Source organism: Fusarium proliferatum (genome assembly GCF_900067095.1).
Source record: "Fusarium proliferatum ET1 genome assembly, contig: FPRO_scaffold005, whole genome shotgun sequence".
NCBI classification, from domain to species: Eukaryota; Fungi; Ascomycota; class Sordariomycetes; order Hypocreales; family Nectriaceae; genus Fusarium; species Fusarium proliferatum.
The window spans coordinates 1,823,706-1,849,552 of record NW_022194794.1 but is presented as its reverse complement, the minus strand read 5'-3'; the positions used below and the strand labels follow the sequence as shown (position 1 = coordinate 1,849,552).

The window sequence follows — 25,847 nt, the reverse complement described above, 5'->3', positions numbered from 1 at the left end:
GATCGGTGGACCGGGTCGTAGTACTACCCCTCCTGGCCCTCCTCGATTTTGTTGTGCATCCCTTGTTGCTTGAAAGAATGCAGGCTGCATCTATCATTCAAATAGTTGCAAGGGTCCGGTGTTTATAGGAACCCAGACTCGGCCAAGACCCTGTAATTAAGAAACGTCAAGTAAGCATATGTCTCTTCATCTTAACTGATGATGGCAAGCCACTAATGCAAAGTGGCCTCCGTCATTGTGCAAAACTAAACCAGCGGACTTAGAAGAAAGATGGCACCGCTCCATACGATGCGGGCGTGTTCCGCAATGCAACATACCTCACAATCTTCTCATCCTCTCGCTCACGAGGCTCAACTTGCAAACTCTTGTCATACATCTCGTGAACATCCCCAGCGGCCTGCATGTTGTTTAAGATGTAATCTTGCAGCTCAGGCACTGGTTGCAGAGAGTACCCCACGTTCTGATACTGCTGAATATCGCGAATGACCTCAGCAGTTTTGGCACGTTTAGCAAAGTTAATGAGGTTAGTCTTCTTGATGATGGACGGGATTCCATCCTCGATGAATGTCAGATCAGTCAGATAGACACCTTTACTGTTTGTCAATAATGTGATCTGTCGCCTGCTTTTCGGAAAAGGGGGTCCGTACCGAAGAAAGGGATACAAGGGGGGTTGGCTGCATGAAGAGCCTCTCGGTACTCTCCGAAGTTCTTGGTGCTTGCCATTACCCGCCGCATCGATTCCAATGTAGCGTGTGTACGTTGGGGTACCTGGTCCCATGTTCGCTTGAGACGAGCGATGGGTGCAGTGCCCAATGCGGAAATAATCGATGTTAATGTTGAGAAGTTGTTCAGGGAGCGGCAACGCTATCGGTCAGTCAGCAGGGGTTCCAGTGACCCGACATCATATCTTTAGTTACTCACGTCAGCAACAGAAACGAAGTGCTTGATAACAACCACTCGCTTCTTGACTTCCATTTGCGCCAGAATCATCTCAGCGACCCAGTTGGTCATTTGGTTAGAGTGGAGGATGAGCGCTTTAACGTTGGGGGCCAAATCGGGCTCGCCCTCAGGGACCTTCTTCTGCCACGTCTTATTCAGACATTCTGTCGCCTTGACCTTGCCATACAAGCGGGATTCGACAATGGTGAGCTGGCGGGCAAACTCAACGACATCAATATCCAAGAATTTGAGCTTCTTCATGTTCTTAGGCATGATCGGTGTTGGGGTATTCTGGTTCACTGTTTGAATCATCCTGCGAGCGCCAGCCTCCTTTCCACTGAGCCTCTGGTCAAGGACCGCCATTAAGGGTGCTGAACCAGGAGTTTCTGTAGATTTGACCGTGTCTTTAGCGAAACTGTAGACATCTCGAACAAGTTGTTTTGACTCGTCGTTATAATCCTCCATCCAGAAATTATCGAACCAATTTTTTAGAATGTTAACGACACGGAATCGAATAAGTTTTTGCTTTCGGTCCCTCCAAATCTCGAAATCCGCCTGTGACAGACCTTCTGGCGGTTGGATATTGAATCGTTTGATAAGCATCTCGAAAAGTTCCCGAGCTGTTGTGAAAGATCGGTAAGTGAGAAGGAAGGTATTGTTGAAGTTCGAATCGAGCTTGTCATGACGAGTCAACTGTTCAACAAGAGCGAGGAGGGATCCTCCCTTAACAGTAGGTGGTGAGGTCTTGCTGTCCCAGGAGACTTCATGTTCATAATCTAGGAGTAAGAATTCTGGTGTATCTTCGGTCACCGGAACTTGAGGCGAAGGATCTTCGCCAAATATCTTCTTGACCTTGGAATAATCACCTCGTCGCATATTGCCAGGAGCAGGCTCGCCTTCGGTGAAAGATTGTGATGTGATAAGTGGTGGTCGTACAGGAGCAGTCCTTGATTCTGTTCGCTGGTGTGGTCGGTCATACGGCATTGTCTCGCCTCGTTGTAGGGTGCTTCGGACAAAGGAATTCCCCCGAGGTCGTACTTCAGCCTGGTGTTGTTGCATATTGATTTGTACCTGTTCAGACAATAGTTGAAGTGAGAATCCGATGTGCGAAGAGTTGGTTTCTAGGGCTCTGGCACATTGTCTGACATATTCCAGGCGGTTTTCCAGTGCTTCACCACGGACTTCGGACCATTCATCAGCCAAGGGTCCGGCGACAGCTTGACATCCAAGAATAAGATCAGAGATATTGTCGTAAAGGCTCTGCTTGTGTGTTCCGAGGTCAGCTAACTGAGGCGTCTGGAAGCTGTTGCCAAGGGAAGACAGATCGATCGATTCGATCATAGCTATCCATTGTCTGAATGTATCGAGGACCCTACCACCGGCAAAACAAACATTGTTTCCGATAACTTCATGCCTGTAGGGTGTAACGATTTTCTCTAAGACGACCAAGCTCTTGTCGAGCTCTCGGATGCTGGATACCAAAATGCGCTTCTGTTCGTCCAGTCGCTCGAGCATCTTGTTGTCAAGAATTGCAGTTGGCTCTACAACGCCCTCTTCATCTTCGAGGAAGTTGGCCGTGATTTCATCTCGAGGACCCAAGCCGTTGTTTTGCCAACTTCCACCTGTGTTACTACCAATCACAAAGCCTGGGAAGAGTCGAGGAATCTCCTCGCCTCGTTGTTGTCGAGCCACTTCCACGTAGCTGTATACGCCCATGAGAACTCCGTCAGCTTCCTGAAGGCATTTCTGGATAGATTCGGCATTGGGCCAGTCTGCAGCTGCTATATGAGAAGATATTACGAGCTTGGAGAACTTGGACATCATGTCTCGGAAGTGGGGATAGAGAGCCTTGTTCGTTGAAATGATAGATGGCTGACCAGAATGGTTATCGGTAGTCCCTGACCCCGCGGCAAGTAGCAGTCGTAAATGGTCGGATATGTCTTCGGCTTTTGCTACGTATTCTGAGCGGTTATTGTTCATGATGGCCTCCCGATACCGATCAATGGCACGTCGCATATTAGAAACAAGAAGAGTCCAGCTAAGTGAGGGTGTAGAGCCGTCGTCGAAAAACGATCGAGGAACTGTAGCTGTGGTCGGCAAGTTATAGGTAGTGCTAGTAAAAGAGGTCGCGGATGCTATATTAGGGACCTGTCCTGCAGTAAGATGGCCATTGGATGAGGCGCCATTTCGCAGACGTCCAACAGGCGATGCGCCATTGATAGAATCCATAGAGGTTGATGGGGATAAGGCACCGAAAGAGGCACGCTTAGTATGCTGGTGAGTGTTAGCAACCGGGTCATTAGAACATCAAATTTACTAGCTCGCTGTGTACCTTGGAACGACGTGAGGCCAGTCTAGATGAGTCGCCCTCGGCCTCGGATGCGGACGTCAGATACTCGTCGTCCTCATCTTGAGTCAAGCCACGGGCCATCATCTCAGGAGGTGGCCTAGTCTTATCGGGGATATTGACATTCATTCGATCTCGCGGACCAGTCTCGTTTGAAGATACGGGAGACTCCAGGGGCAGTTCCATGCTGCGGTCTCCTGTCATCATATTGTAGTAGAACAAGCGCCCATCGGGAGTAGCTTGTGGGATCCAAAAGTCGGCCCTCGAATTGTCTCCTCCGTCGGTCCCCTCGAGGGGCAACGCGATAGGGCCGTCTTGTTCGGAGTCATCGTCTTGGTCATATTGGTCGTCATACATCTCAGGGTCTTCGGCATCATCCTCGACAGCGTCAAAGGTTCCATTGTGGGCGCTGTCAGGTATATCGTCGGGACTCGTGATAAGCTGACAGTAGTTGCTGGGGAACCAGCCTCGAACACCATTTATAACGCCATCCCACCAGCCGCTCTCGAGCTGGGTGATGACTTGAATTACATCTCCTTCGTGGAAACTGAGACTAGTGCGATCGTCGGCCTCGTAGTCGTAGAGGGCGCGGACATACATGGCCCCCATTGGGGCGGTACCAACGATGCCGTTCATGAGGCCCCAGGCGGGATCAGCCCGAGTTGTCGAGGCTTGTTGATCGGAAGCTTGAACGGAGGCAGCAGTCGTGATGCGCACGGAAGCGGACGGTGAGTCGCCGGAGGGGTCGTGGATAGTGCGCGAAGAGTGGATACTTGGCGGCACGGCGGCGGTCTGTATCTTGAGCATATTGCGGCTGCAAAGCTCACCTCAGGGCATGGTAGAAAGCGGCAGGCCTGTTTCTCGTCAAAAGGATGCCGTTTCTGGGGACTGCGGTTCGTGACGCTGACGCAGACGAGACGACGCACAGCAGCATGCCACGGGAGTTACGAGGAGTCGCAGGAGTCGTGGGAGGTTGCAGGCCTTGCTTGCTCCAGAAAGCAGAGAGAACGGAGAAGAGGGCCAAGGATCCAGGGGGGGTTGCTGCTTAGAGGGGTGATCGCGCTGGGACCAGGCTCGGATGCGAGTGGACGGCGAGGGGCTGACGGCCAGGACAAAACCCAGAAGGGAAGAAGGCAACCTGCAGCGACAGGCGATTTGGCTGAAACGATACTAGGATGGACAGAGCGGGTTGGTCGAAAATACTGACTGTATGCTTCCGTTGGTGAAAAGACGGTATGTAAAATGACTATCGGGTCGGGTCAGGTCAGGTCAGAAAAGTAACAGTCAAAGTTGGCGGCCTGGCTATTGGATTTGGCAATGAATAAGGGACGGGATATAGGGGGGGGGGGGGGGGGGGTCCAGTATCAACAACCTGTCGGACAGCCGCGATAGACAAATTCGCGGTTGCCAGGCCCATACACCAGAAAGTAGCGGATGCTTTATTTTAGAATTGATGGTGACTCGATCGAATGGGATTGATGAATGTTGATGTTCATGTGGGAGCGATGGAGGACAGTACCGACAGTACCTAGGTATACAGCATTTCTCCGTCCTTGGAGTTGAGTTGCCCCCATCTACTACCTAACCTACCTACCTACCTACTGTGTTGTGGTGTACCATAACGTACAAGATGGACAAGAGCAGCCTAAGAATTTCAATGCCCTCCACCGATGGATCGAATTTCCCCACTGGAAAAACCACGTCTCAATGAAACCCTTCAGGTCCCGTCCATCAGCCCTTTTTGGCAACTCATTATGTTTCTAATTCAGTGACATTCCAAAGTAGAAACGGGGCCGACACAACATAGCCGGCTTCTAGGTGAACTAGCTACCTACATACATTACATACACACATCAACCATCCATCCATCCATCCGTCCATACAACATCTCAGGCTGCTGTCACGGTTGGGTTGCAGCGGCCAGAAGTCGCCGAGATGAAGCATTACAGTACCTACCTAGTTCACCTCAATAATACGTACTGATAGGGTAGTTAGTGGGAGGAGACGGTGCTGGCAAACAATGACCACCAGAGAAACAAACCTATCTCAAGGTACAGAGTACCTTAGGCAAGGTGATCAACTGTGACCAAACCTCGAGCTGAGACCTGTCCTAGGTTGTGTGGACAAATTGCCAGAGAATCAATGTACATGGACTTCAGTTCAGTACCTCTTGACGTTTCGTCATTCCGACCGGAAGGTGTAACAGGTCGTTCTTTGACACACGACTTGTATAAGAATAGAGCCCTTAACAGACCTCTCATAGGTAAGGTAGGTACTCGACACTGGCTGATACAGGGTACGCACGATTCAGGAGGGGAAAGGGCCTCGCGAATGGCTGGTCGCTCATTCTCCTATTCCCTTCGACTTGTAATGTCCAACGAATGAATTGACAGTATCGGATATCATGCAGCATGCAAGTGATGAGTGTGCAAACAAGAGGTATTGTCTAGCCAGCGACTGCAGGTGACGGCTCTGCGGAAATCAACAGCTTGCGGATCGACACGAAGAAACGATGCTCTCCTGTTTGATTCACTCGCGCGCACAAGTGAGTCAGCAATGATCAGGTCAGATCAGTCCGTGAAGGCCCGGATAGTATCACCGAATCCGTACTAACACGACCTTAACGAGTTATGACTATCGCATAACGCGCTGTCTGCTAAGTGACAGATAAGACAAGTCTACCCGGTTGGGTCTCCTGCCCTCCAATATGTATTACTTTTGTTCTTCGGCTAGGGGCGTTAAAAAAACGTATGTAAGATCTGGATCCCAATAAGTGACAAAATTACTCAGGCAAGTTTGAAACAATACAAGAAGACCTCAGCAACCTCTCTGACTCGTCATTTTCCGTCTCCTACTCACAACCTGGTTTGGCTCAAATATTAGCCCATGGGTGACGGTGCCATGCGAGCCCGTCTCCCATGACTACGGCGATGATGTGCACGTCCATCATTTCCCCTCCACCCCACTGCAACGCTATTCTGCTGAGGGAGGTGCTGGCTTGGAAAATCATGTGCATCCTCTTGACAGCCTCAAAGCTATTGCGCAGCTGTGGCTGGGTTTGCATTATCTGGGTGTGATATTGAGGTTGCAATCCGTTAGTCTTTGAGTTTGATGGGCGGGTCTCTACCTACCAACCTACTACCTATCTACCTACCTATGTATGTTACCTAGTACATACCCGTACATAGCATGCCACCAACAGAGAAATATCACAAAGGTTGAAATCACACAAACGGAGCAGGCAGGTCAGGAAGGAAAGCACACAACAGCTAGGAGCAAAAATGCACTCCACCAAGTGGAGCCTGACCAAATTCATGGCTCAATACACCGGGAGACTGCCGCGGACCCGCCCGCTATTGGCGTGGATCTCGTAACTTTTGCTCTGGAAACGCAAGGGTCAAGAGAGGAAATTATGCATCATCTTTTAAAGTTCCAGGCGTTTCACAGCCAGTAGCCAGTCAAGTAAGATGCGAATGCCGTAGGAAGCAAATGATGTATCGTCCCAATCCTTGCCGTCTGAGTTGAGTTGATGCAGACTAAAATGGGTGACTACAGAATGAGCGTAACAACAGTATACCAGATTCCGTCAACGTCTTCTACATAGTAGCAAACGGACGGCAACCCCTCACAAGACGATGGACTTCCCCTCCATCCTTTCCAACATTTGGTGGATTATTAACTGTAGGATCCGTTCGGGCGCCAGTGCCGTCCGACCGTTGCGGGGTGTGACAGCATTACAGGACAAATAGGTTGCAGATCCGACGAGGCCGGAGAGCTGAGAGGGGCTCATTAGCGCATTGCACAAGTTTCCATTCTTTCCACAGCGAGATGAACCCCTTCTAGCTCGCGACTCGTCCCCCAAAACTGTCCGTCATGTTCATTCCTCTCGTAACAAGTTTGCATTGTGGCTTGTCCCTGGTGTAGTGGATACGAGAATGTTCTGTGCTGGTGAAGAAAGGAGTTAAAAATGGATTTTCTCTTGTCTTGCCATTCATGGCAGATCGTATAAGCTGAGCGTCAAATGTGACGCCTGCAAATTGCCAATGATCGCGGATAATCCACCTTTAATAAAGGGATTGAATGATGGTTTGTACGGATACATATGTATGTATGATTTGGCCTCTTTTGTGGAACGTTCGCAAATCTGTGATCTTGTTTATCTCACTACATTTGATTTGGTATTTGTTATCCTAGGCCTTCATGTGTGCATACGTCGCGACTTGTTCAGATTAACGAGCCCCTTATCAGTCCCAACCTTAATCACGGCACAGCCGATGGTGGTCAAGCCAAGTCTCCCTTGCAGACAAATGCTGGGACAGTCGAGAGAAACGGTGTAGCCTACCTACCTGGCTATGACTGAGATGTTGCAGGTGCTGTTAATGGGTTGGATCAATAAGTGGATGGACCAATGTTCCAGAAAAGAACATGGATGCCACGGACTATTTGATAGATCAAAAGACCTTGGTAGCCGTACACGACTGATGAGAGGTCGCTTGTCAGTAGCACAGTGATAAATATGTAGAGAACTGATGATATGAAAAGGTTGATAAAATTGAACACCCCTAATCGTAGAGATTAGAGTGTTCCAGAGTCGTGGTTTAAGCAGCGAGCCGTGTCGATGTAATATTTAACACTGTGTGAGTAGCTGCCAGACGCGCAGGCGCGTACAGTGCATATTAAGTTAGGCCATGGGTTCTGATGCAGGGATAATTGACGCGAATCCAACAGGAAGTCTCTCATCAACCTCCCCGTGTAGACCGTCTCCCACTAGAATTTAACGCGCTTGACCGGGGAGCTTCACATCAAGTGGGGCGCGGGATGCAAGGCGCGCCCGCGACGACTGTGATCCCAGACCTTGCGCCGCTGTGCTGGGAACGGATCCTCTCTTTGACAGGCCGTGGTGCTATGACGCTACGCCTGAATCGCGTTGGTTGAAGTCGAAGACAGTGCTGGGACGAAATGGCCAGGGCATTATCCGTAAAGTACGGAGTACACAGAAGTTAGAACGAGGCGGACCTACAGGTCCCGAGGTTAAGTTGCTAACCATCCAGATGAGGCATAGGACTACAGGCTGCTGGCGAGTTTTTGGTGGTGATGGAGCTCCCTCAGCTTCCCCGCCTTATCCCTCCTGGCCTGGATGATTTCATGATTTTTGCGATCACGTTTCCAAGATCTGACTGTTTTTGGCTGCTTGGCCGATGCGCGGCGGCTGAGAATTGGCCTTCTCATCTTTAGACTGGCCTGTTACTGTGTCATCCTCGGCGGCCAACGATACTGCGTGTCTCGTGCCTCGTTTTTCGTCCCTCACGGTATGTACTCCGTACCATATCATCGATTGCGATACGCTCCTTAATTAGGTAGATAGTTAAGTCGCTGCTCCTAATGGCTTCCATTTTCCGGCCTCGCTCCCCTGTGTGTTTTTGACAAGCCCCCCGGTTCCCCTTATCCCGTGGATACTGTGCTAGTGGGCCAGTGACCTTGTACCGCCATTCTTCGAGGCGGACAGGACGGATTACGGAGTGAGTGGATAGCAGTTCCCTGTCGGTTCAGCAAGGTATCGACACCGACATTGACTCCGACTTTTTGTATCCGTCACCGACTCTATTACCGTCAAGTATACGATATATCGTTGTTGACCGACGGTTCAGTAAACGGAATCGTACCTCTGACTCTGCGTTAGGGCATGCATGAGAGAGCAAAAATACTTCTCCGTTGTGGATGCCCCCATTAAACGTCCGCTATCGTTTCCATGTGGATGTATCCACTCAGGCTGACATAATGAATCCTTGGCGGAAAGAGAGAAGGTTTGACGAAGCCAAAGGCTTGCACCTCTGCAGGAACCCAGGGAAAAGAGTGCACCAAGTGACGAGTTTATGCAAGTAGGTACCTATGTTTGCACGTCTGTCAAAATTACAGTGTACCTTGACGATCTCGTGCTCTCACGTCTTGATAGGTCTGCTTCGTCCTTGATTCGCTTTGGTTGCTCTGTGCCGATTATCGTGACTCTGCGAGCCGGCCGTAGTGTAAATAGTGCCTGGTCCAACAATCCAGTCTTGTCTGTCTCTCTGTATTATTGTCTGTGCTGCTTCTTAATTGACGGATGGCGTTGGCTACTAGGTTCTCCTGACAGAATTTTCATTGTCGGTGCTTGCTCGCCTCGTCCAAAGCTGAGTTGCTTGCTTCTTGTTCATCCACAAGTGGCTTAGGGGCAAAAATGAATGGCTGAACTGCCCCTCGTCGCCCCTCCACCGAATTGGGCCCCGCTATTGTATCAGCGGAGCTTGGTTCGGCAAGGTCAGTTGTGCTCACCTAGTCTGGTCTCCGGTCATGTTCGGTACGAGGTGCTCAGAGGCGGATGCCTGGACTCACAGGGGTGTGATAGGGGCTAACTAGCCTAGCATTACTGGCCGAACGCTGGATGCTGCTGCTGCTGCATAGTGCTGCATTGGCCTCGGGGAGCAAGAAAACATCAGACCTTAATGTAGGGTGTTAAAATAAACTTAGCAAAAGATATCCTAAATTTATGCAAACTTACCTAAGTCTTTTTGTCACTGAGGATTAAGGTCCTGAGTTTTATTTCCTCCCCTAGATTGGTTCTTTCAGTCGTTAAGAGCAAGGTACCTAGGCAGTGAGCACGTCCACGCCCATGATTGCCCGCCAAGGAAGGTCGACAAGACACTCCATACACCTCTCTCTGTATGTGCTGTGCTCTCGGCCTTGGTCTGTCCATGCTTTTTGTGCTGTGCTATGCTGTGCTTCGCTGGCACAAGTGAACTATTAGAGCCCTCTCATCACTCACTCGCTCAATCAGTCCAGCCTCAGCCAGTAACTTCTCAGCCACCCCTCTCCCTCGCTCGCTCGCTCGTTCCATCTCTCCCTCCTGTCGTCTCTTCTGTTCTCATTCCCTCTCCTTGGTTTTCCATGGATGTTCCCCTCCTTCCCTCCCCACCCAGAAAATAAGTGCCCCCCAACTCCCGGGTCACTCTCCCCTCCGGATTCCCCCCCCCTCCCTCCCGTCCGCCCCTCTAAGTCTTCTACGTCTGCTCCCCTCGCTTTTATTCCCTTCTTCTTCCAATTCCCCTCCATCACCAGCTCGACTCATCCACAGCCAACTCGCAACACTTCGCCCGTCTCATCACGACCGGTTCATATTTTTCAAGAGGCCATCCAGAGCCTTCATTTCTCAACCAATACCAATAAACTCAGCTTTTCCATGACCATCGATCAATCATATCCAATGACCATCATTACGCTCAAGATCACCGCTTTCACCCTTTAAACCCCACGGGAGCGCGCGCGCAAGCGAAGAGCTAGCAGTCGAGAGCGAGAGCGTGAGCCACAATATCCTACGAATCAGACGATATTCAACCATCGTGCTGTCGGGCCCAGCCTAATTGTCCGATTACCGATCGCAAACTCGCGTCGTTCTTAGTCGCCTCCCAAATTTAGGAATCGCGACTTGACCACGTTGAGATGCCCGGTGCAAACGTAGCAGTCCTCCCGCCCCCTGCGGCCTCGACAGCGTCTTCGCGAAAGGCCTCGCTGGCACCCGAACGTAAATACAAGTGCCAGTTCTGCAACAGGGCCTTTAGCAGGAGCGAACACCGAAGTCGCCATGAACGATCACGTACGTGTACCACCAGCTAGCCCTCATGCCAAACCTTTTATCCCGCGACCCCTCTTCTCTTGGTCATACACTAACTCTTTCGCAGATACCAAAGAGCGTCCTTTCAAGTGCATGAAGTGTAGGAGTACCTTCGTCCGTCGTGACCTTCTTCTTAGACATGACCGTACCGTCCACGCCAAGGACGGCGGCGTACCTCTTCACAGCGATGGCAAGCGCCGGGCCGGTCCCAAGACTCGCGCGGTCGGTGCCCCTTCAAAATCTTCTATCGCTATTGATACCTCAACCCTGGAACAAATGGAATCTGGTGCTGATGGCATCTTTGACGTTGAGACTGCTGCCATGCTTGTAGCCGATCTACATCACAAGGCCACCGCCGCTATGCGCGAAGACCACTCATACGAGGACAGTCCATCAATGACTTATTCACCCCACAATGCTTCTGCTATGGAGTCAACTGTGACCTACCCCTCCGGCGCCATCGCATTACCTCAGGTTCAGTGGGATGGTTTTATGTCTCAATCAGTCGCCGAGCCCAAAGCCCATTCGATAACGTCCAGTGCATCCGGGTCATTCGAGTCTCAACCTTCTTTCACTAGCGGAACTACCCTGCAAGCTAATTCGAACCAACTCCCTCCTATTAGTGGACAGAACTGTAATGGCCTGGTACCGGCTCTACAGTCTATGATCAACTCGTTGCCCAACTCCACAGCTACGCTGCCATCTCCATGGTCGTCAGAGTCATCCAAGCCTGGATACAAGGCCCCTGAAGTGATGGGGGATGACGAGCGTAACGCTATCCTTGACAACATCCGCAGTGCCGACAGCGAGCACGCCATCCCTGAGGGTTTCCGCCTACCAGGCCTAGGTTCCTTGAATCGGTACCTTTCAACATACTTCGGTCTATTCCATCACCATTTGCCTTTCTTGCATCCTGCCTCATTTCATCCCACCAAGGTCTCACCCCAGCTTTTGTTGGCCGTTCTCAGCATTGGCGCTCTTTATGCTTTCGACCAAGAACAAGCATACATGCTTCACATTGGCTCCAAGGTTCTGGTCAACCAGTTCCTACAAAGCAAGGAGAACTTTAGCTCCCGCAAGTGTCCCCTGTGGACCATGCAGAGCAACCTCCTCAACATGATCTTTGCTAGCTGGAGTGGTGACCCTAAGGGCCTGGAGTGGACCTGCTCAATCAAGAGTCTACTCGCCAACATGGTCGCGGGTAACAGGTACGAGCTGAAGCTTCGACAAGAAGCTCGGTCAGGTGCAAAGCCCACTCGTGCCGAGTGGGTAGAAGATGAGGGCTGCCGTCGTACATATTACGCTGTCTACATCTTCTTCGGTCTTTTGACACTTACCTACAACCACACGCCGGCCATCAGTTTCAGCGAGTTTGAAGATTTACAGCTTCCTTCTACCGAAACGCTATGGAACTTGCAGGTACCAGACGAGGCGGTATGGCAAGAACACCTGGCAGCTTCCACTACTGTGACCTTCATGGAGGCTCACGACAATCTTTTTCAGGGCGAGACGCTTCGATACAGCACCTTCGGCACCCGCGTCATGATCAACGCTCTGTTTCTTGAGGTCTGGTATCACAAGCGCAGTCCTGAAGCACTGCAAGACGTGGTAACAGAGTACAAGTTGCGGCTGGCGCTAGAAACATGGGAAAAGTCCGTCGATATGTGTGAGGCCGAAGCCTTTCCTGTACCGATCAGTGCTCCCCACAAAGGCCATCCTCTAATCTTCAACGCGAAAGCTATGTACCGTAATGCTCGTGTCCGCCTGGAAGTTGACCTCAAGGCGGTCCAGGAAGCGCTTCGCTATCATGAGTCCTATGAGGTTGCTGCTGCGATGACGCATGCCCGGGATCGTGTCAAGCGCTCGACTGAGATGATCAAGGTTATTGAGGAATGCTACAACTGCTTAGAGACGGTTGTTTCTCAAGGAGTGAGATGGATTGCCCGTGTATCGCCTACTAACTGGAGCGTGGAGCATGCGCTCTGCGGAATGGATCTCATGATCATCCTATCGCTGTGGTTGTATCGTCTGGAACATGACGAGGAGCCTGCGACTCAAGAAGAGATGGCCATGTACAACAAGGTCCGACAGCTTCTTGTGAAGGAAATTGATGAGAACTACATGTCTCAGCTGAGCGCGGTTGTCGCACGACTCTGGGGTTCGATACTCGATGAAGTTGTTGTTTGGGGGTATGTATCAACGGTGCAAACATCTCTCAGAATTACATTACTAACACAGCACACAGCATGACACGACTTATGGGCGACGCCTTCAAACTGCATTCTCAGGCCCTTGTCGGCTATGTCGATGATCCTGAAGCATCCTCAAATGTCTCGACTCCCTCGATGATCTCGCAGGGGGCAGATGAGGATAGCGTGTACTAAAACTAATTGGCCATGACTGAAATGACTTTTTCCTTTGTTTGCCCTCGGGCCGGTTCGGGCTTTCCTTTTCTCCTAGGCATATACCTCTCTGCTTGATTATGTTTGGTTTTGGTTGTGGGTTAATTCGTTCCTCTCTGACTTGATCGGCTCCGGCGTGAAGGGCTCGGGAGGGAGTTGGACTCGTCCCGTCTCCTATGAATTTGCTTATTGCAGTCTCCTTGTGGTTATTATTTCACTATCTCCTTGGCGATACCCGAGACAGGGCGGGTAATTGCAATGTCCAGTCTACTGCAGTTTTATCATTGCAAGTCTGTTGTTGTTTTAGTTGGAAACGTCATGCTTTGTTGTTTTGTTTACGTCTCTCCTTATTGCATGGTTACAAAGGGTCAAACGGGCATTAATTGGGGTCAAGGAAGGGGATCGGGAAACGGTTTTCGCATTGGGCTTGTGCCCCGGACAGGGGGAACTGGATCATTTGCGTAGTGACAGCGCAGGCTAATGACTGCGATGGCAGTTCAGTTGGCAGGTCCAAGATGGCTGTTGTCGCCTTCTACTTCCCCTGTTCTATATGCTATGGCACCTTTATTGTTTTCGTCTTATAATATTTTGCGTGTTTCTTTCTGCCGTTTTACGGGCAGTTTTCAACGCTCGGTTCCGTCTTGGTCTGCTTCTTCTTATGGTATGGCATTGTTCTGCTTCGCCTCTTGTTCGATTCTTCTCCTATTTATCTTTGACTTATTTTTTGTCGAATTGTTCAGTTTGGCTTTCAGATACCTTGTTCGATATACAGATTGTTTCTTTTGCGGCCATATGACGGTAATAGCATGATCTGGCCTGTCCTGGGAACCCCTTTTTTGGGCCACGACGCAGCGTCGCATACCGTCAAGAGGAGGCTGGCCCATACTCGTGTATAGATGAATAGTGTTTGCTTTGAATAATCAGCACCTGTCAAAAAATCATTTCTTGTCCTTTATGACGTCCGTGACATGTTGAAAGCGATCAGCTCCCGAAGCAAAGTAAATTGTCCAGGGAGTCATGGGCAGACCAAAGGCGGCATTATCACCACCACCAAAACAAAACAAAAAAGGTCTCTCATGCCCTACAACAAAATATACTCATAAGTCATTACCTACTAAGGTACTAACCTAGGTAGGTAGGTTAGTAGGTTAGTAGGTTAGTAGGTAGGTGCAGCAACAAAGCACCATATTTACCTAGTACGAGATGCTCTTTCTCCCACACATGCAGGCATAGGTGCCTAGGTCGGTACCTACCTGCCTTGTCCTGTCCATGGAAGTTTCCCTCGAGCTTTGGAGAACCTCCTTCCATGGACCACCTAAGCTGCAAAGCAGGCACCTCCGATAAATCATTCGAGGTTGTCCAGCCCAAGTAGGTAGGTACCTTATGACTTGAGACTTACAACTTACATGGTGTCAATGTTGAAATCCGCTCGTCACAGCCAAGAGAGCCAATTCTGTTAAGAATACCCAATCACTTCTATTACCATCATGATCCTCCCTCTCACACATCTTCTTGCGACTGCTCGTCTGGTTTCTGGAGCGTGCGAGTGTGGCTACTCGATCAAAAACCCTCAAGGCGAAAGCCAAATAGTATTCACTGATCGGCTGGAGACCAAGTTCAGCCAGCTGCACAGCATCTCTGAAGGGCACGATTGGTTAGCCCAAAACTTTACAGTGTCGGCAGCAGATGGTAGGGGTAACTTCAGCAAAGCATTCCTGCCCAACAATGTCAACACTCATGGAACAAAGTCTGGGGATGGTTCTGGGCTTGAGCTGCGCGTAAGAAGTGCAGTCAACAAAGACGATGCAATCCCGTCGAGCGAAGTCGATACAGCCAGGCTTGACCTTCACTGGGGATCATTCCGAGCAGGAATGAAACTGACGGACATCAAGGGCACCTGTGCCGCTTTCTTCTGGGCGAGTAATCGGATGTCAAGAGCGATGAATGAAACTGACCAATGAACAGTATTTTAACGATACTCAGGAGATCGATATCGAGTTCCTTTCTCAAGACTTTGACCACGATAATGGTATATACCCTATTAATCTGGTTGTTCAGTCCAAGAAATCCTTGGAGGCTGGCTATGATGCCAGCAAAACCGGCAGTTTCAAGCGAGTCAAGCTAGATTTCGACCCGACAGGCGCCTTTCACGAGTACCGCTTTGACTACCTTCCAGGACAGGTCCTATTCTACGCTGACGGTAATCTGCTCGCCCACATGAAAGGAGGCGACATGCCTTCTTCTGGGGGCCATTTGATACTTCAGCATTGGAGTAACGGCAATCCGTTATGGTCAGGGGGGCCTCCAAAAGAGGATGCCACAGTCACTGTCAGTTATGTCAAAGCCTACTTCAACTCATCGAACAGTGAGCGCCAGTCGCAACTGGTGAGACGATGTCACGAATCATCAAAGGAAAATCCGGTGTGTGCGATAAATGATTCGGATAATGATGAAATCGATAGTGCAGGTGCTAGCCCAAGGAGAATCGCGCAAGTGAACTCTGTCTGCGTCTTGACTGTTGGCCTGGTAATGCCGCTTCTGCAGTTGAGCCATGTTTTCTTAGTGGTGTGAATGGGTACTTAATTATCTGCTACGAGTTTGAGGGCTTGGAGCCGTGGTTGGAATCGATGTTTCGTTATGGTTTATGGCGCAGACAAGAGAATTTGAAGTATTCAAGACATGTACTATTCTGTTCGATTGACCTCCTATCTGCACTATCGATATGTTGGATGCTCAGAAACCTGGAATCAGTGAGTACTGACGTAGTCGAATCAGAGCTTCAAATCTCCTCTCCCTTACCTTAAGCATCCAATTCCATTGCCTCTACTTTACCTTGGCCAAGAAACCAACAAAACTGGGCCTAAATCAAGGCAGAGGCTGGCTTGTGAGGTGAGGGGTCATAGATGCATTTAATAGGTAACAGATCCTTTCTTCAATAAAATTGGCCAACCTGCTCTCATATCCTTCACTACCTTACCTTATCCATCATATTATCCTGGTAGTGAGCAACACTTTGCGAATATGCCTACAGAACCTTTCCTAGACATTATTCTCATCAATCATACAGACTCCAAGTCCCTCTTTGCACACGTCACAGGTCGAGATGAACAGGGCGTTTTGATTCTTCTCGCGGATGGAGAGACGGTTCATCGGCCAAAGTCGCCGTCTGGGATATTACAGCCCGTCGGTGCAGATATCGCCATTCCCGTTGGAGGACCAGGAGCTCAAAAGAAAGTGCGGATACCGCATATATTTGGAGGGCGAATCTGGTTCTGCAAAGACAAGCCAATCGCATTTCTTATCAACCCAGGGCCAGCTGTGGTTGAACCGTCTGTAACGAATCCAACTGATGCCAACTTTGACGCTGATTGGGGATTCTGCGAGTTCACCTACAACAACGATCAGCTGTACGTTAACGTGTCATATGTTGACTTCGTTAGCATTCCGATCGGTCTGGAGCTTGAGAACGAGGCAGGCCAAGTCACGCGTGTTCCGGGCATGCCCAAGGATGGGCTTGATCAGGTCTCCGAGGGTTTGAAGCGTCAGGGCGAGAAGGATGGCGCGGGCTGGGAGAGACTTGTCGTCAAATCCAAGTCGGGCTCCAACCTCCGAGCATTAAGCCCAAACGCCGGTGCAGAGTTGCATCCGGGCTTGCTGGAGAATTACTTTGCGCCAGAGATTGACGCGGCGTGGAAGCGCTACGAAAAGGAGGACATCGAAATCAACACGCAGGCAGAATGGGGCGATGTTAGGGGTCGCGTCCACGATGGCAAACTAGTGTTCAAAGATGTTGGAAAGGACAAACTTGGCTTTCACTTTGAGAAGCCATCTACGCGGGACATCGTGTCTTGCAGCACGGGACCGTTTGCTGGCGGCCCGGATGTGACGCCGGCACAGCTCAACGTTGGAGCCCGGATTGTGGCGGCGCTGAACCGGGCGACGTTATCGGGTAACTCCCGACAGCCCGAGGGGGAGAAGGTTGAAGAGTATTACTGCAAAGGAGAGGGAAAGACAAATCACTACTCTAGAATCTGTCATGAGGTCACGCTCGAGGGGAAGGGGTATGCGTTTCCATATGATGATGTTGGTGCATCAGGCGGAGTTGATCAGAGCGGATTCTTGAATGATGGGAGACCAAAGGTCTTGACTGTTCATGTTGGAGGACAGTAAAAGAAACAGACTGTGAAAATTTCAACAGCTGTCAGGTCTCACCAAGTTAAATCCGCCGAGAAAATGAACGGGCTCAGTCGAACGAACGACTAAACTAACATGGCGCCCTCAGCAGGCTTTATCATGTATGTAAGGCATGCGGTTGTGGCTGTTAATAGCATCTGCCACAGCCGCAATCAAGGAATGAAAGGGTTGCATACCTAGTAGACTAACGATCTTGAACTGTGACGTTGAGGGCCTCAAGTTTTATTTCAAGGTACAGGGTGATCATTGAGTCTTGCTCTTGGTATTACCCTGTCACTCGGAGAGTATGCGGACCAGATCATGGGCTTATTGCCAATACCAGAAATAAATAGTTCGTAGCATTTCCCTCTCATAGTGTACATAGATGTACGGAGTACCAGGTAATGAATCACAAACTGAGGGGCAGGACATTCATTTAAGGTATTGGTAATATGCAAAGTCACTGAGCTACACACCGAGACAACCTGGAGGAGGAGCACAGCCAGGCCCGCGCCTGCCCACCCAATCTGCAGCTAACAAGTTGCATCACGTCCAATCCAATCCAATCCAATCCAAAGGAAGGAAGAGATCCAATCATTCCGCATACAACCCTTATTCCTCCTTCAGTGATTGCATATGCCCATGGATCCTTACCTTAGGTACGTAGGTAGGTAGGTACCTTATGGCTTGACCTACTTGCTCCGTACCAAAGATACTTTTCCCTCTCACATCTAAATTAATCTTTGGCCATAGACCCTTGTTTTTTCCAATTCCGTTCCTTTGGTCCCGCCTCGAGATAATCATTCTGTTCTTCCCTCGTTCCTGACATCGACACCGACTTTAATGACTTCCGATTTACGGAATTACGATACCCCAGACCAGGCCATATCACTGATACCTACTTCGGGGACAATCCATCATACCACACAAACACTCCGCACTTCCCGGGTTCCTAGCCGCCTCTGTCGATCCCCGCCAACAGTTACCGTCATCCCTTGGAACCTATCTTAACCCAAGAGCTTCTTAGACGACCTACACACGGTCTTTTTGACCTTGCCGTAATAGCTCTCTCACTGATAGGTGCCCATCATGTCATGACTGCCAAAGCGCCATCCCTTTTGACCTCACGTTCTCTTATCTCGACTTGACCAGTCTGAGATTCTAATTACGAGGCCGTGCGTCTTGCCTCTCTTATACAAGCCGTCATGGTATATTGCGGGAAGCCCTCTGGTGGCTGCTCCACCTGCCGCCGTCGCAAGATTCGGGTGAGTTGGTCCAGTCCATTACCACAATCCACATGAGTTCCGTCAGATACCCATAGCCTCCCGGCCGTCGTCTTCTCAGCCTGTTTCCCAGTGCTCTTACTGACAAGTGAATATCAAAATCAAGTGTGACCAAAAGGAGCCAGCATGTACGCAATGCGAGAAGAAGAATCAGCCATGCCCTGGCTACCGCAATCTCGTCGATCTAATGTTTAGAGATGAAAGTTCCCATGTTATCAAGAAAGCGGTCAAGACACGGGCTCGATCTAATCAATCACAAAAGAGTCCTGTTAGCCAGGAGCTCGCCTCGGCCTCAACATCTCCCCCATCATCCGTTGTGACTATCAAGTCACCACCGACGTTCGCCATTGACCCGAGGTCCAGTGCAGCCCCTGCCCCTGCCACCAAGACAGAGAAATCAAACAAGGTCAAAGCCAGACGTGCTCGGAAATCTAGCACTCGCTGCCGCGCGCCTGTCCTTTCCGCTTTGATTAACGACTGGAGCCGGTCTCCATCGGAAACCTCTCATGAAAGCCCGAGTGATGCCAGCGATGTCATTGGTCCAAGTGAAACAACTGAAGACCGCGATCACTTGGATGACGCTCTATCACCTGAACTTCAAGACAAGGGCACTGCTTTTTTCTTCTCTCGCTACGTTGTAGCCGACAGAGGCTCTTATCAAAACTATGCTTTTATTTACGATGTATGGAAACCTCCGGACTCGGCACAGGCTCAAGTTGATCCTGTCACTGTCAGTATGACAGCTGTTGGACTTGCAGGATGCTCGCAGGTTTTCCGATCCCCAGATCTTATGACACGGGCACAAGAGAGTTATGCTATCGCCCTCGGATTGACGCACCGTGCACTTCGAGACCCAATCGAGGTTGTGAAAGACACAACCATGCTCGCGGTCTTGATACTCGGCACTTTCGAGTTTGTTTCGGGATACAGTTCCCATACGATGCGTGCCTGGCAAGACCACGTTAACGGAGCTGCTGCCCTGGCAAACATTAGAGGTTCTGCCCAGTTTCGAAGCAAAGCTGGTGCTCGCATGTTTCTCATGCTTTGCCATACAGTTCTTATAAGCTGCATACAGAGCGGCCTACCTATGCCACAAACACTAATAGACCTCCGATGCGAGATTCCCCCTTCTGAAGAACTCGGAGGACCTGATTTTCATGTGGCATATCCCATATACAAAGCACTACAGGTGCGCTACGACATCAACACGAGAAAACTAGTCGGTCTTGATGATGTTGTCGCCGCCATATCAAATGTTGAGAAGGAATTTTCATCGATACTATCCGGACTGCCAGAATCTTGGAAGTACCATCGCGTACAGCTGACGCAACCGGACCCTCGAGTATCAGGACAAATATGCCACGTCTATGCTGGGCTTCTTCAATCCACCACTTGGAATATGGTGCGCGGAATAAGGATGATGCTGCTGGAAACGCTCGTCGAGCAGCTTTGCGCTGCCGTGGGATTGGCTGACCGCACTACACTATCAGACAATCATTTCCAGTTACTTGCCAAATCCCTCAAAGTGTTGGATATGCTAGGACAAGCAATTGCAGCCAGCGTTCCCCAGCATCTCGGAGTTGTTAGTATCCGGGACATAAGGAACAAGAAGGACCAAGGGCACACGGTTTCGATTGCAGCCAAGAAACAAGCATGCCGTGTTATATCGTCGCCATTTGCGCAAGACTCACGAGTCGGCCCGGGAGAGGATACATCCAGTAGCGGTGGTAGTCCGGTACTATTTGATCCAACGCAGTCGACGCCTCACACCGACGATGTCACTCGTTTCATGAGCCTTGCGTCGGCAAATAATACCATCATCTGGCCGTTGTACATGCTAGGTATGTCATCGGCATGTTCCCCAGAAACTAAACAATATGCCATCGAGGGCCTGCAAGCTATCCACAGAGAAGCTGGTCTGGAGCAAGCGCGTGTGGTGGCGGGACTATTGCAGGAGAAGGATAACCCCCTGACTCTTAGCCCATCACTCCTCAGCAAGCTTCCCACGGTTGACGCAAACGCTCTACCGTCAACAGTCTAATCCATCTGAGCGCCGAGCCTGACTTGAGCGTGCCATATTTGGATTCGCTCCCCATTACTTTTCGCCATTCGATCGGGCATCAAATTGAGACATATGGCGACAAGTTATATGCCATGGTTGCAATACCAACGGGCTTTTTTCAATTCTTAGCATAATTTCTGTTAGATGAGACGAGATGTAGAGTGCACATACCCGTCACCTTTTGGATGGATTGCCGACGCGTTGCAGCATAGCATGGACGAAATGTTTCCCATTGCTTAATTTACCAACTGTCAAAGTTCCCAAAACCACCCCCCTTAATCTTCTTGCGTGCTGGTTCCTCCCACGTGTCAACGTCCTCAATATCAGCCTCGTTGGTCGTCGCTGTGTTCTGATGAGTTGCGGTCTTCAGGTATTTGCCAACGCTCTCACCGGCGCCTGTGCTCTCAACAGTGCCGTCATTGCGTATCCGTTTGCCGGTCCATGTTGTCTTGTCATCGTCTGTGCCACCTTGTAACTGAATCTTCTCCTGCTCCCTGGTCTGACGCTCGTGTTCCTGTTTTTGTTTCTGAAACTCGGCGAAAGGGTCGTGAAAGATAACGATGTCTTTGATAACAATTTTGTTGAGGGGTCGGCTAGACCCATCTGTAGGTACATCCTCCATCTTGGAAAGAATATTGAGATTCTCGACAACCTTTCCAAAGACTGTGTGCTTGCGGTCAAGGTGTGGCGTGGGCTTATACGCAATAAAGAACTGACTTGAGTTTGTATTCTTGCCCTTGTTGGCCATGGAGACTAGTGATCAGAGGTTAGCGAGGACTACAACATGCTTATGATGGGTTACTAACTCGTTCCTCGGGCATTGTGTGACATTGGACCGTCGAACTCATCATCGAAATACTTTCCCCATATACTCTGCCCGCCTCGGCCCGTGCCTGATGGATCACCGCCCTGAATCATAAAGTTTGGGATGTTTCGATGAAAGGCTACACCCTTGTAGTAGCCAGTCTGTGCTAATCTTATGAAATTCCACACAGCCTTGGGTGCAAACTCAGGATACAGCTCGATTGTTATGTCGCCCAGATTTGTTTCTATTCTGGCATACCCGGTTGTCTTGACTCGCTTGGGCTTTAGCATATACTCCTCATCCGTCAGCAGAGCTCTCTCGCCGCTCGTCTCAGGTGTCAGTCCTGTGCTGGTGAAACTAGCGGCGGCTTTGCCCGTGGTGTAAGCTGCCGAGTTAGCAGCCAGCTTCTTGTCCTTGATCATAGAATGGCGGACAACATTGTTGGCAGCAGTAGGCTTGGTGAGGGCAGTCGAGCTACGATTGATATCACCGCCCTGCTCACGTGCCTTGCGCGCCTTCTCCACCGCGGCTTTCGCACGCGAAACCTTGTCGCCCAGGCTTCCTAATGCACTGGAGTTGATATTGCCGGCATTGCGCTCGTCCTCCTGTTCCTTGGTCAATTGCGCCTGCTCGCCATCCTTCAGGTACTTGAACTGGTCCAGGTTGCGACTTGCCGCACTCTGGGGATCCTGAAGTGTAATTATGTCGGCGCGACTAAACTCTTCATCATCGACGAGGTCACGCCAGGATTTGGCCTTGATATTCATACGCTCGACCGTATCCCAAGCGAAGACATTGGCGTAGGTCCCATGACGAATGGCAACAATATGGGTGTTGTCGGTGAAGACTTTGTAGGTGACCGGATCGATCAAGTCGCCTTTTCCGTCGCTCAAGCCCACGCCAAGAGAGTCTGATTCTGAATTCCGAGCAAAGTTGAGACGGATCAGATCTTTCTTTTGTAGAGACTCGCCAGTGACGGGGTTCTGGTTGGGGTGCTTGTCAAGCCAGGCGCTGATGACCTCAACGTCGAAGATCGTTCCACCGGGGGTGCATACAGGGTTCTTGAAGGGTTGGAGACTGGCTGCGCAAAAGTTAAAAGGAAGACGGCGAAATGATGCACTGGCGTTTTGATTGCGAGAAGAAGCGCCTGCGCCAACACTGGGGGAGAAGGCGTCGGCTGAGGACCACTCTGAGTGTGTAATCTGGAGTCATTGAGTCAGATGGAACGTGAGTTTTGTTAGACGAGTAGACCTACATAGAGCTTGTCTGTTCCTTTACCCATTGTTGCGCTGGTTCAACGTAAAGAACTTGGGGGGAAAAGAAGCTATGATGATGAAGATGGAATTTCACAGTCGCATTCATGGACTAACTATAGGTACGTTAGACTTATGATGCGCCACCACGCTAGGCTGTGGGCACCTTAGCAGCTAACATGGTGCCTGAGACGACCTGGGGCTTATCGCTATCGTGGATCTCTGAGCCAATGGGAAAACAGGGGCCCTTGGCTTCTCCTGCCGCTGGTGCTGACCTGGCATCACCGGCGACCAATTACGTATACACGTTGGTTACTCCCTTGAATCTGCAACTCGTCACTTATTAACTCGAGGCATCTTCTTTCAAACCCCGATCTACCTAATTGAATTTGACTCATCAATTACCCGTATCGCCCAACAACTCTACAAAATATCGATCGTCTCCGAGTCGACAAGGACGACGCTAGAAAGGACTCTCGACAGGCTCGATATGCTCCATAAATTGAGAAGCTCCCGTGCCACCACTTAAACGTTGCTCAAGCTCCCTTTGGTCTCGCACGTTTGGTCTCTCGTCTTGAATTTCGGCCTTCTTGATTCCAACGTCGCCCCCACGTATCTCACCATAGCACGCCGACGCTCCCGCTGCGACCACCGACATAATAATCATGAGGTTCCTAACGGGACTGCTCGTGTTGGGCATGTCCCTTTGGACAACCCAAGCTTATGAGATTGGACTGGTACGGGCGGCCTCCATCCTGCGATGCAATGCGAATCGTTCGGATCGCAAATACTAACGTCTCTGTCATCTAGAGCGAGAAGGAAGGCTATCAAGAATACTGTACCGGTAGGTCATGTCTCCAACATGCAAGGCGACTCTTGGATCTAACATGTTCCAGGCATGTACAGCAAAACCTCATGGGGTGGGCCCGTTGACCCATTCATCCTCGTCAAGTTCCTCAACACCAGCAACTCCGATGTAAAGGATCCGATTGCGAGCCTGGTGATATTTGAGTGGAAGGACCGAAACCTCGTTGGAATCCCCGATCCGAATACTCCCGGCAACGTAAGTGCTGGCGATTCCATATCATGCCACGCACGCACTCTTCTGACACATGATAGCGACTTGGCGTCTGTGGTGACGATTTCGTCAAGCAAGGTTACTGTAACAAGACCGATATTGGCAAATTCATCCTGCATCCCGACGTCCACAAGAAGTCTTCGAGCGTGGTCCTCACAAAGGCTGTCCACCTCAACGATGCGGCTCCAATCAATTATGCTATCAAGAAGACCGGATACTACTGCGTTCTTACAGATGTGGTAAACACAAAGAAGTACGACCTAGTAGTCGAATATCGCAACGCTTATGGCGAGCTAGAGGCAACCCAGATTCCTAAGTTGCCCTTCTATGGTGGCATGAGTATTTTGTATGCTCTCCTTGCTGCCTACTGGGGTTTCTTGTACTATCAGCACAGGCATGACATATGTAAGCAGGAACCTCGTATACGCTGCTTCAGCTAATTGCATGCTGACCTTACTCAGTGGCTGTGCAAAACTACATCACGGCCATTCTCGTTTTCTTAGTGGTGGAAATGCTCATAACATGGGGTTTCTATGGTTTGCCTCTCCTTTGGTTTAGTCTACCCGTCCTAACTCGAGTATAGAATACCAGAACCGCCATGGCTCCAATGTTGGCTCGAAGGTTTTCCTTACCATTGTTGGAATTCTTAACGCTGGCCGAAACTCATTCTCGTTCTTCTTGCTGCTTATTGTCTGCATGGGCTATGGTGTTGTGAAGCACACCCTCGGTAGGACCATGATTAGGGTGCGATGGCTTGCAGCGGCTCATTTCCTGTTTGGACTGGTCTACTCACTGACTTTCCTCTCCATCACCCCTGAGACAGCTGGTAAGACCTCTATAATGAACTGTTTCATTAGTCGTATCTGACTGAATATAGGCCCATTTGTGCTTCTTATCGTCCTACCCCTGGCGGGCACATTGACTGCCTTCTATGTCTGGACACTCAACTCACTCAACTGGACACTCAAGGATCTCCGCGAGCGAAAGCAGCACGCAAAGGAAGCCATGTACCGAAAGCTCTGGTGGGCCATCCTCATCAGTGTCATGGTCATCTTTGGTTTCTTCTTCTTCAACAGCTTCACCTTTGCCTCAGCCAGCGATCCCGACTTTGTTCCTTTCCACTGGAAAACACGATGGTTCATCCTCGATGGCTGGTTGAACGTTGTCTACTTTGCTGACGTCGCATGGATCGCCTACCTTTGGCGCCCTACTTCCAACAACCGCCGCTTTGCCATGAGTGATGAGATTGCTCAAGATGACGATGGCAACTTTGACCTTGGCGATATCGGTGTTCCAGGAGAAGACTCGGATGACGAGGACGTCGAAGTGGGCAAGACTCGCAACGACTCAAGCAACGCCAATGTCCTCTCCTTTTCAAGTGCGTCGCAGAGCAGCGCTCAGCCACCCAGAAACAATACTCGTACCGCTCCTCGTGAGTCACTGGAGAATGAGACCATTTTTGCTATAGGCGAGGATGGCGACAAGTTTTCAGACGATGGAAGTGACGAGGAGGACGCAAAGCTTGTGAAAACGAAGTAAGAGGAGGATGGCAATTGACTTACGCTGAATCTGCATGCGATCAAAGCTGGGCGCATCCTGTTTGTGTAATTGTAGGGTTGTCGAAGGGATCAAATCTTACTGATGAATGAACTGAACTGAGTTTTCGATTAAGCAACGTTTTCTTGCGTGGGTAGTGAGTAATACGTGTAGTATATGGGCTTTTGGGTTTGGGTTTGGATAGATCAGAGTTGTCGTATAAGGATACAATGGTTTGATCAATTTACATACTGTTACAATATCGTTTCAGACTTTATTCTCCTAAAGCACCGTGGTGCAGTACAGCGGCCGAGCAATGTCCAT

At 50.1% G+C, this 25,847-nt stretch overlaps 7 protein-coding genes across 7 annotated transcripts; 5 read left to right on the top strand and 2 right to left on the bottom strand.

Annotated features, from left to right (window-relative positions):
- Nucleotides 1–122: 122 nt before the first annotated feature.
- Nucleotides 123–4,093, bottom strand: FPRO_10866 (uncharacterized protein; the record flags this gene model as incomplete). Its single annotated transcript, XM_031231876.1, has 5 exons — nt 123–150; nt 318–588; nt 648–864; nt 922–3,213; nt 3,272–4,093. The coding sequence occupies 5 exons, from the start codon at nt 4,091–4,093 to the stop codon at nt 123–125; spliced, it is 3,630 nt and encodes a 1,209-aa protein (XP_031081869.1).
- A 6,666-nt stretch (nt 4,094–10,759) lies between these two features.
- On the top strand, nt 10,760–13,315 carry FPRO_10865 (uncharacterized protein; the record flags this gene model as incomplete). The annotated part of the gene is made up of 3 exons (XM_031231875.1): nt 10,760–10,913; nt 10,999–13,120; nt 13,177–13,315. The coding sequence occupies 3 exons, from the start codon at nt 10,760–10,762 to the stop codon at nt 13,313–13,315; spliced, it is 2,415 nt and encodes an 804-aa protein (XP_031081868.1).
- A 1,505-nt stretch (nt 13,316–14,820) lies between these two features.
- On the top strand, nt 14,821–15,904 carry FPRO_10864 (uncharacterized protein; the record flags this gene model as incomplete). Its single annotated transcript, XM_031231874.1, has 2 exons — nt 14,821–15,111; nt 15,299–15,904. The coding sequence occupies 2 exons, from the start codon at nt 14,821–14,823 to the stop codon at nt 15,902–15,904; spliced, it is 897 nt and encodes a 298-aa protein (XP_031081867.1).
- A 450-nt stretch (nt 15,905–16,354) lies between these two features.
- Nucleotides 16,355–17,503, top strand: FPRO_10863 (uncharacterized protein; the record flags this gene model as incomplete). Its single annotated transcript, XM_031231873.1, has 1 exon — nt 16,355–17,503. The coding sequence occupies one exon, from the start codon at nt 16,355–16,357 to the stop codon at nt 17,501–17,503; it is 1,149 nt and encodes a 382-aa protein (XP_031081866.1).
- A 1,208-nt stretch (nt 17,504–18,711) lies between these two features.
- FPRO_10862 (uncharacterized protein) lies at nt 18,712–20,830 on the top strand (the record flags this gene model as incomplete). Its single annotated transcript, XM_031231871.1, has 2 exons — nt 18,712–18,771; nt 18,908–20,830. 2 exons carry the CDS (start codon nt 18,712–18,714, stop codon nt 20,828–20,830), a joined length of 1,983 nt encoding a protein of 660 aa, XP_031081865.1.
- Nucleotides 20,831–21,092: 262 nt separating this feature from the next.
- On the bottom strand, nt 21,093–22,938 carry FPRO_10861 (uncharacterized protein; the record flags this gene model as incomplete). The annotated part of the gene is made up of 3 exons (XM_031231870.1): nt 21,093–21,604; nt 21,658–22,858; nt 22,912–22,938. The coding sequence occupies 3 exons, from the start codon at nt 22,936–22,938 to the stop codon at nt 21,093–21,095; spliced, it is 1,740 nt and encodes a 579-aa protein (XP_031081864.1).
- A 636-nt stretch (nt 22,939–23,574) lies between these two features.
- FPRO_10860 (uncharacterized protein) lies at nt 23,575–25,526 on the top strand (the record flags this gene model as incomplete). The annotated part of the gene is made up of 7 exons (XM_031231869.1): nt 23,575–23,646; nt 23,720–23,753; nt 23,806–23,972; nt 24,029–24,392; nt 24,449–24,523; nt 24,571–24,813; nt 24,865–25,526. 7 exons carry the CDS (start codon nt 23,575–23,577, stop codon nt 25,524–25,526), a joined length of 1,617 nt encoding a protein of 538 aa, XP_031081863.1.
- Nucleotides 25,527–25,847: the final 321 nt, after the last annotated feature.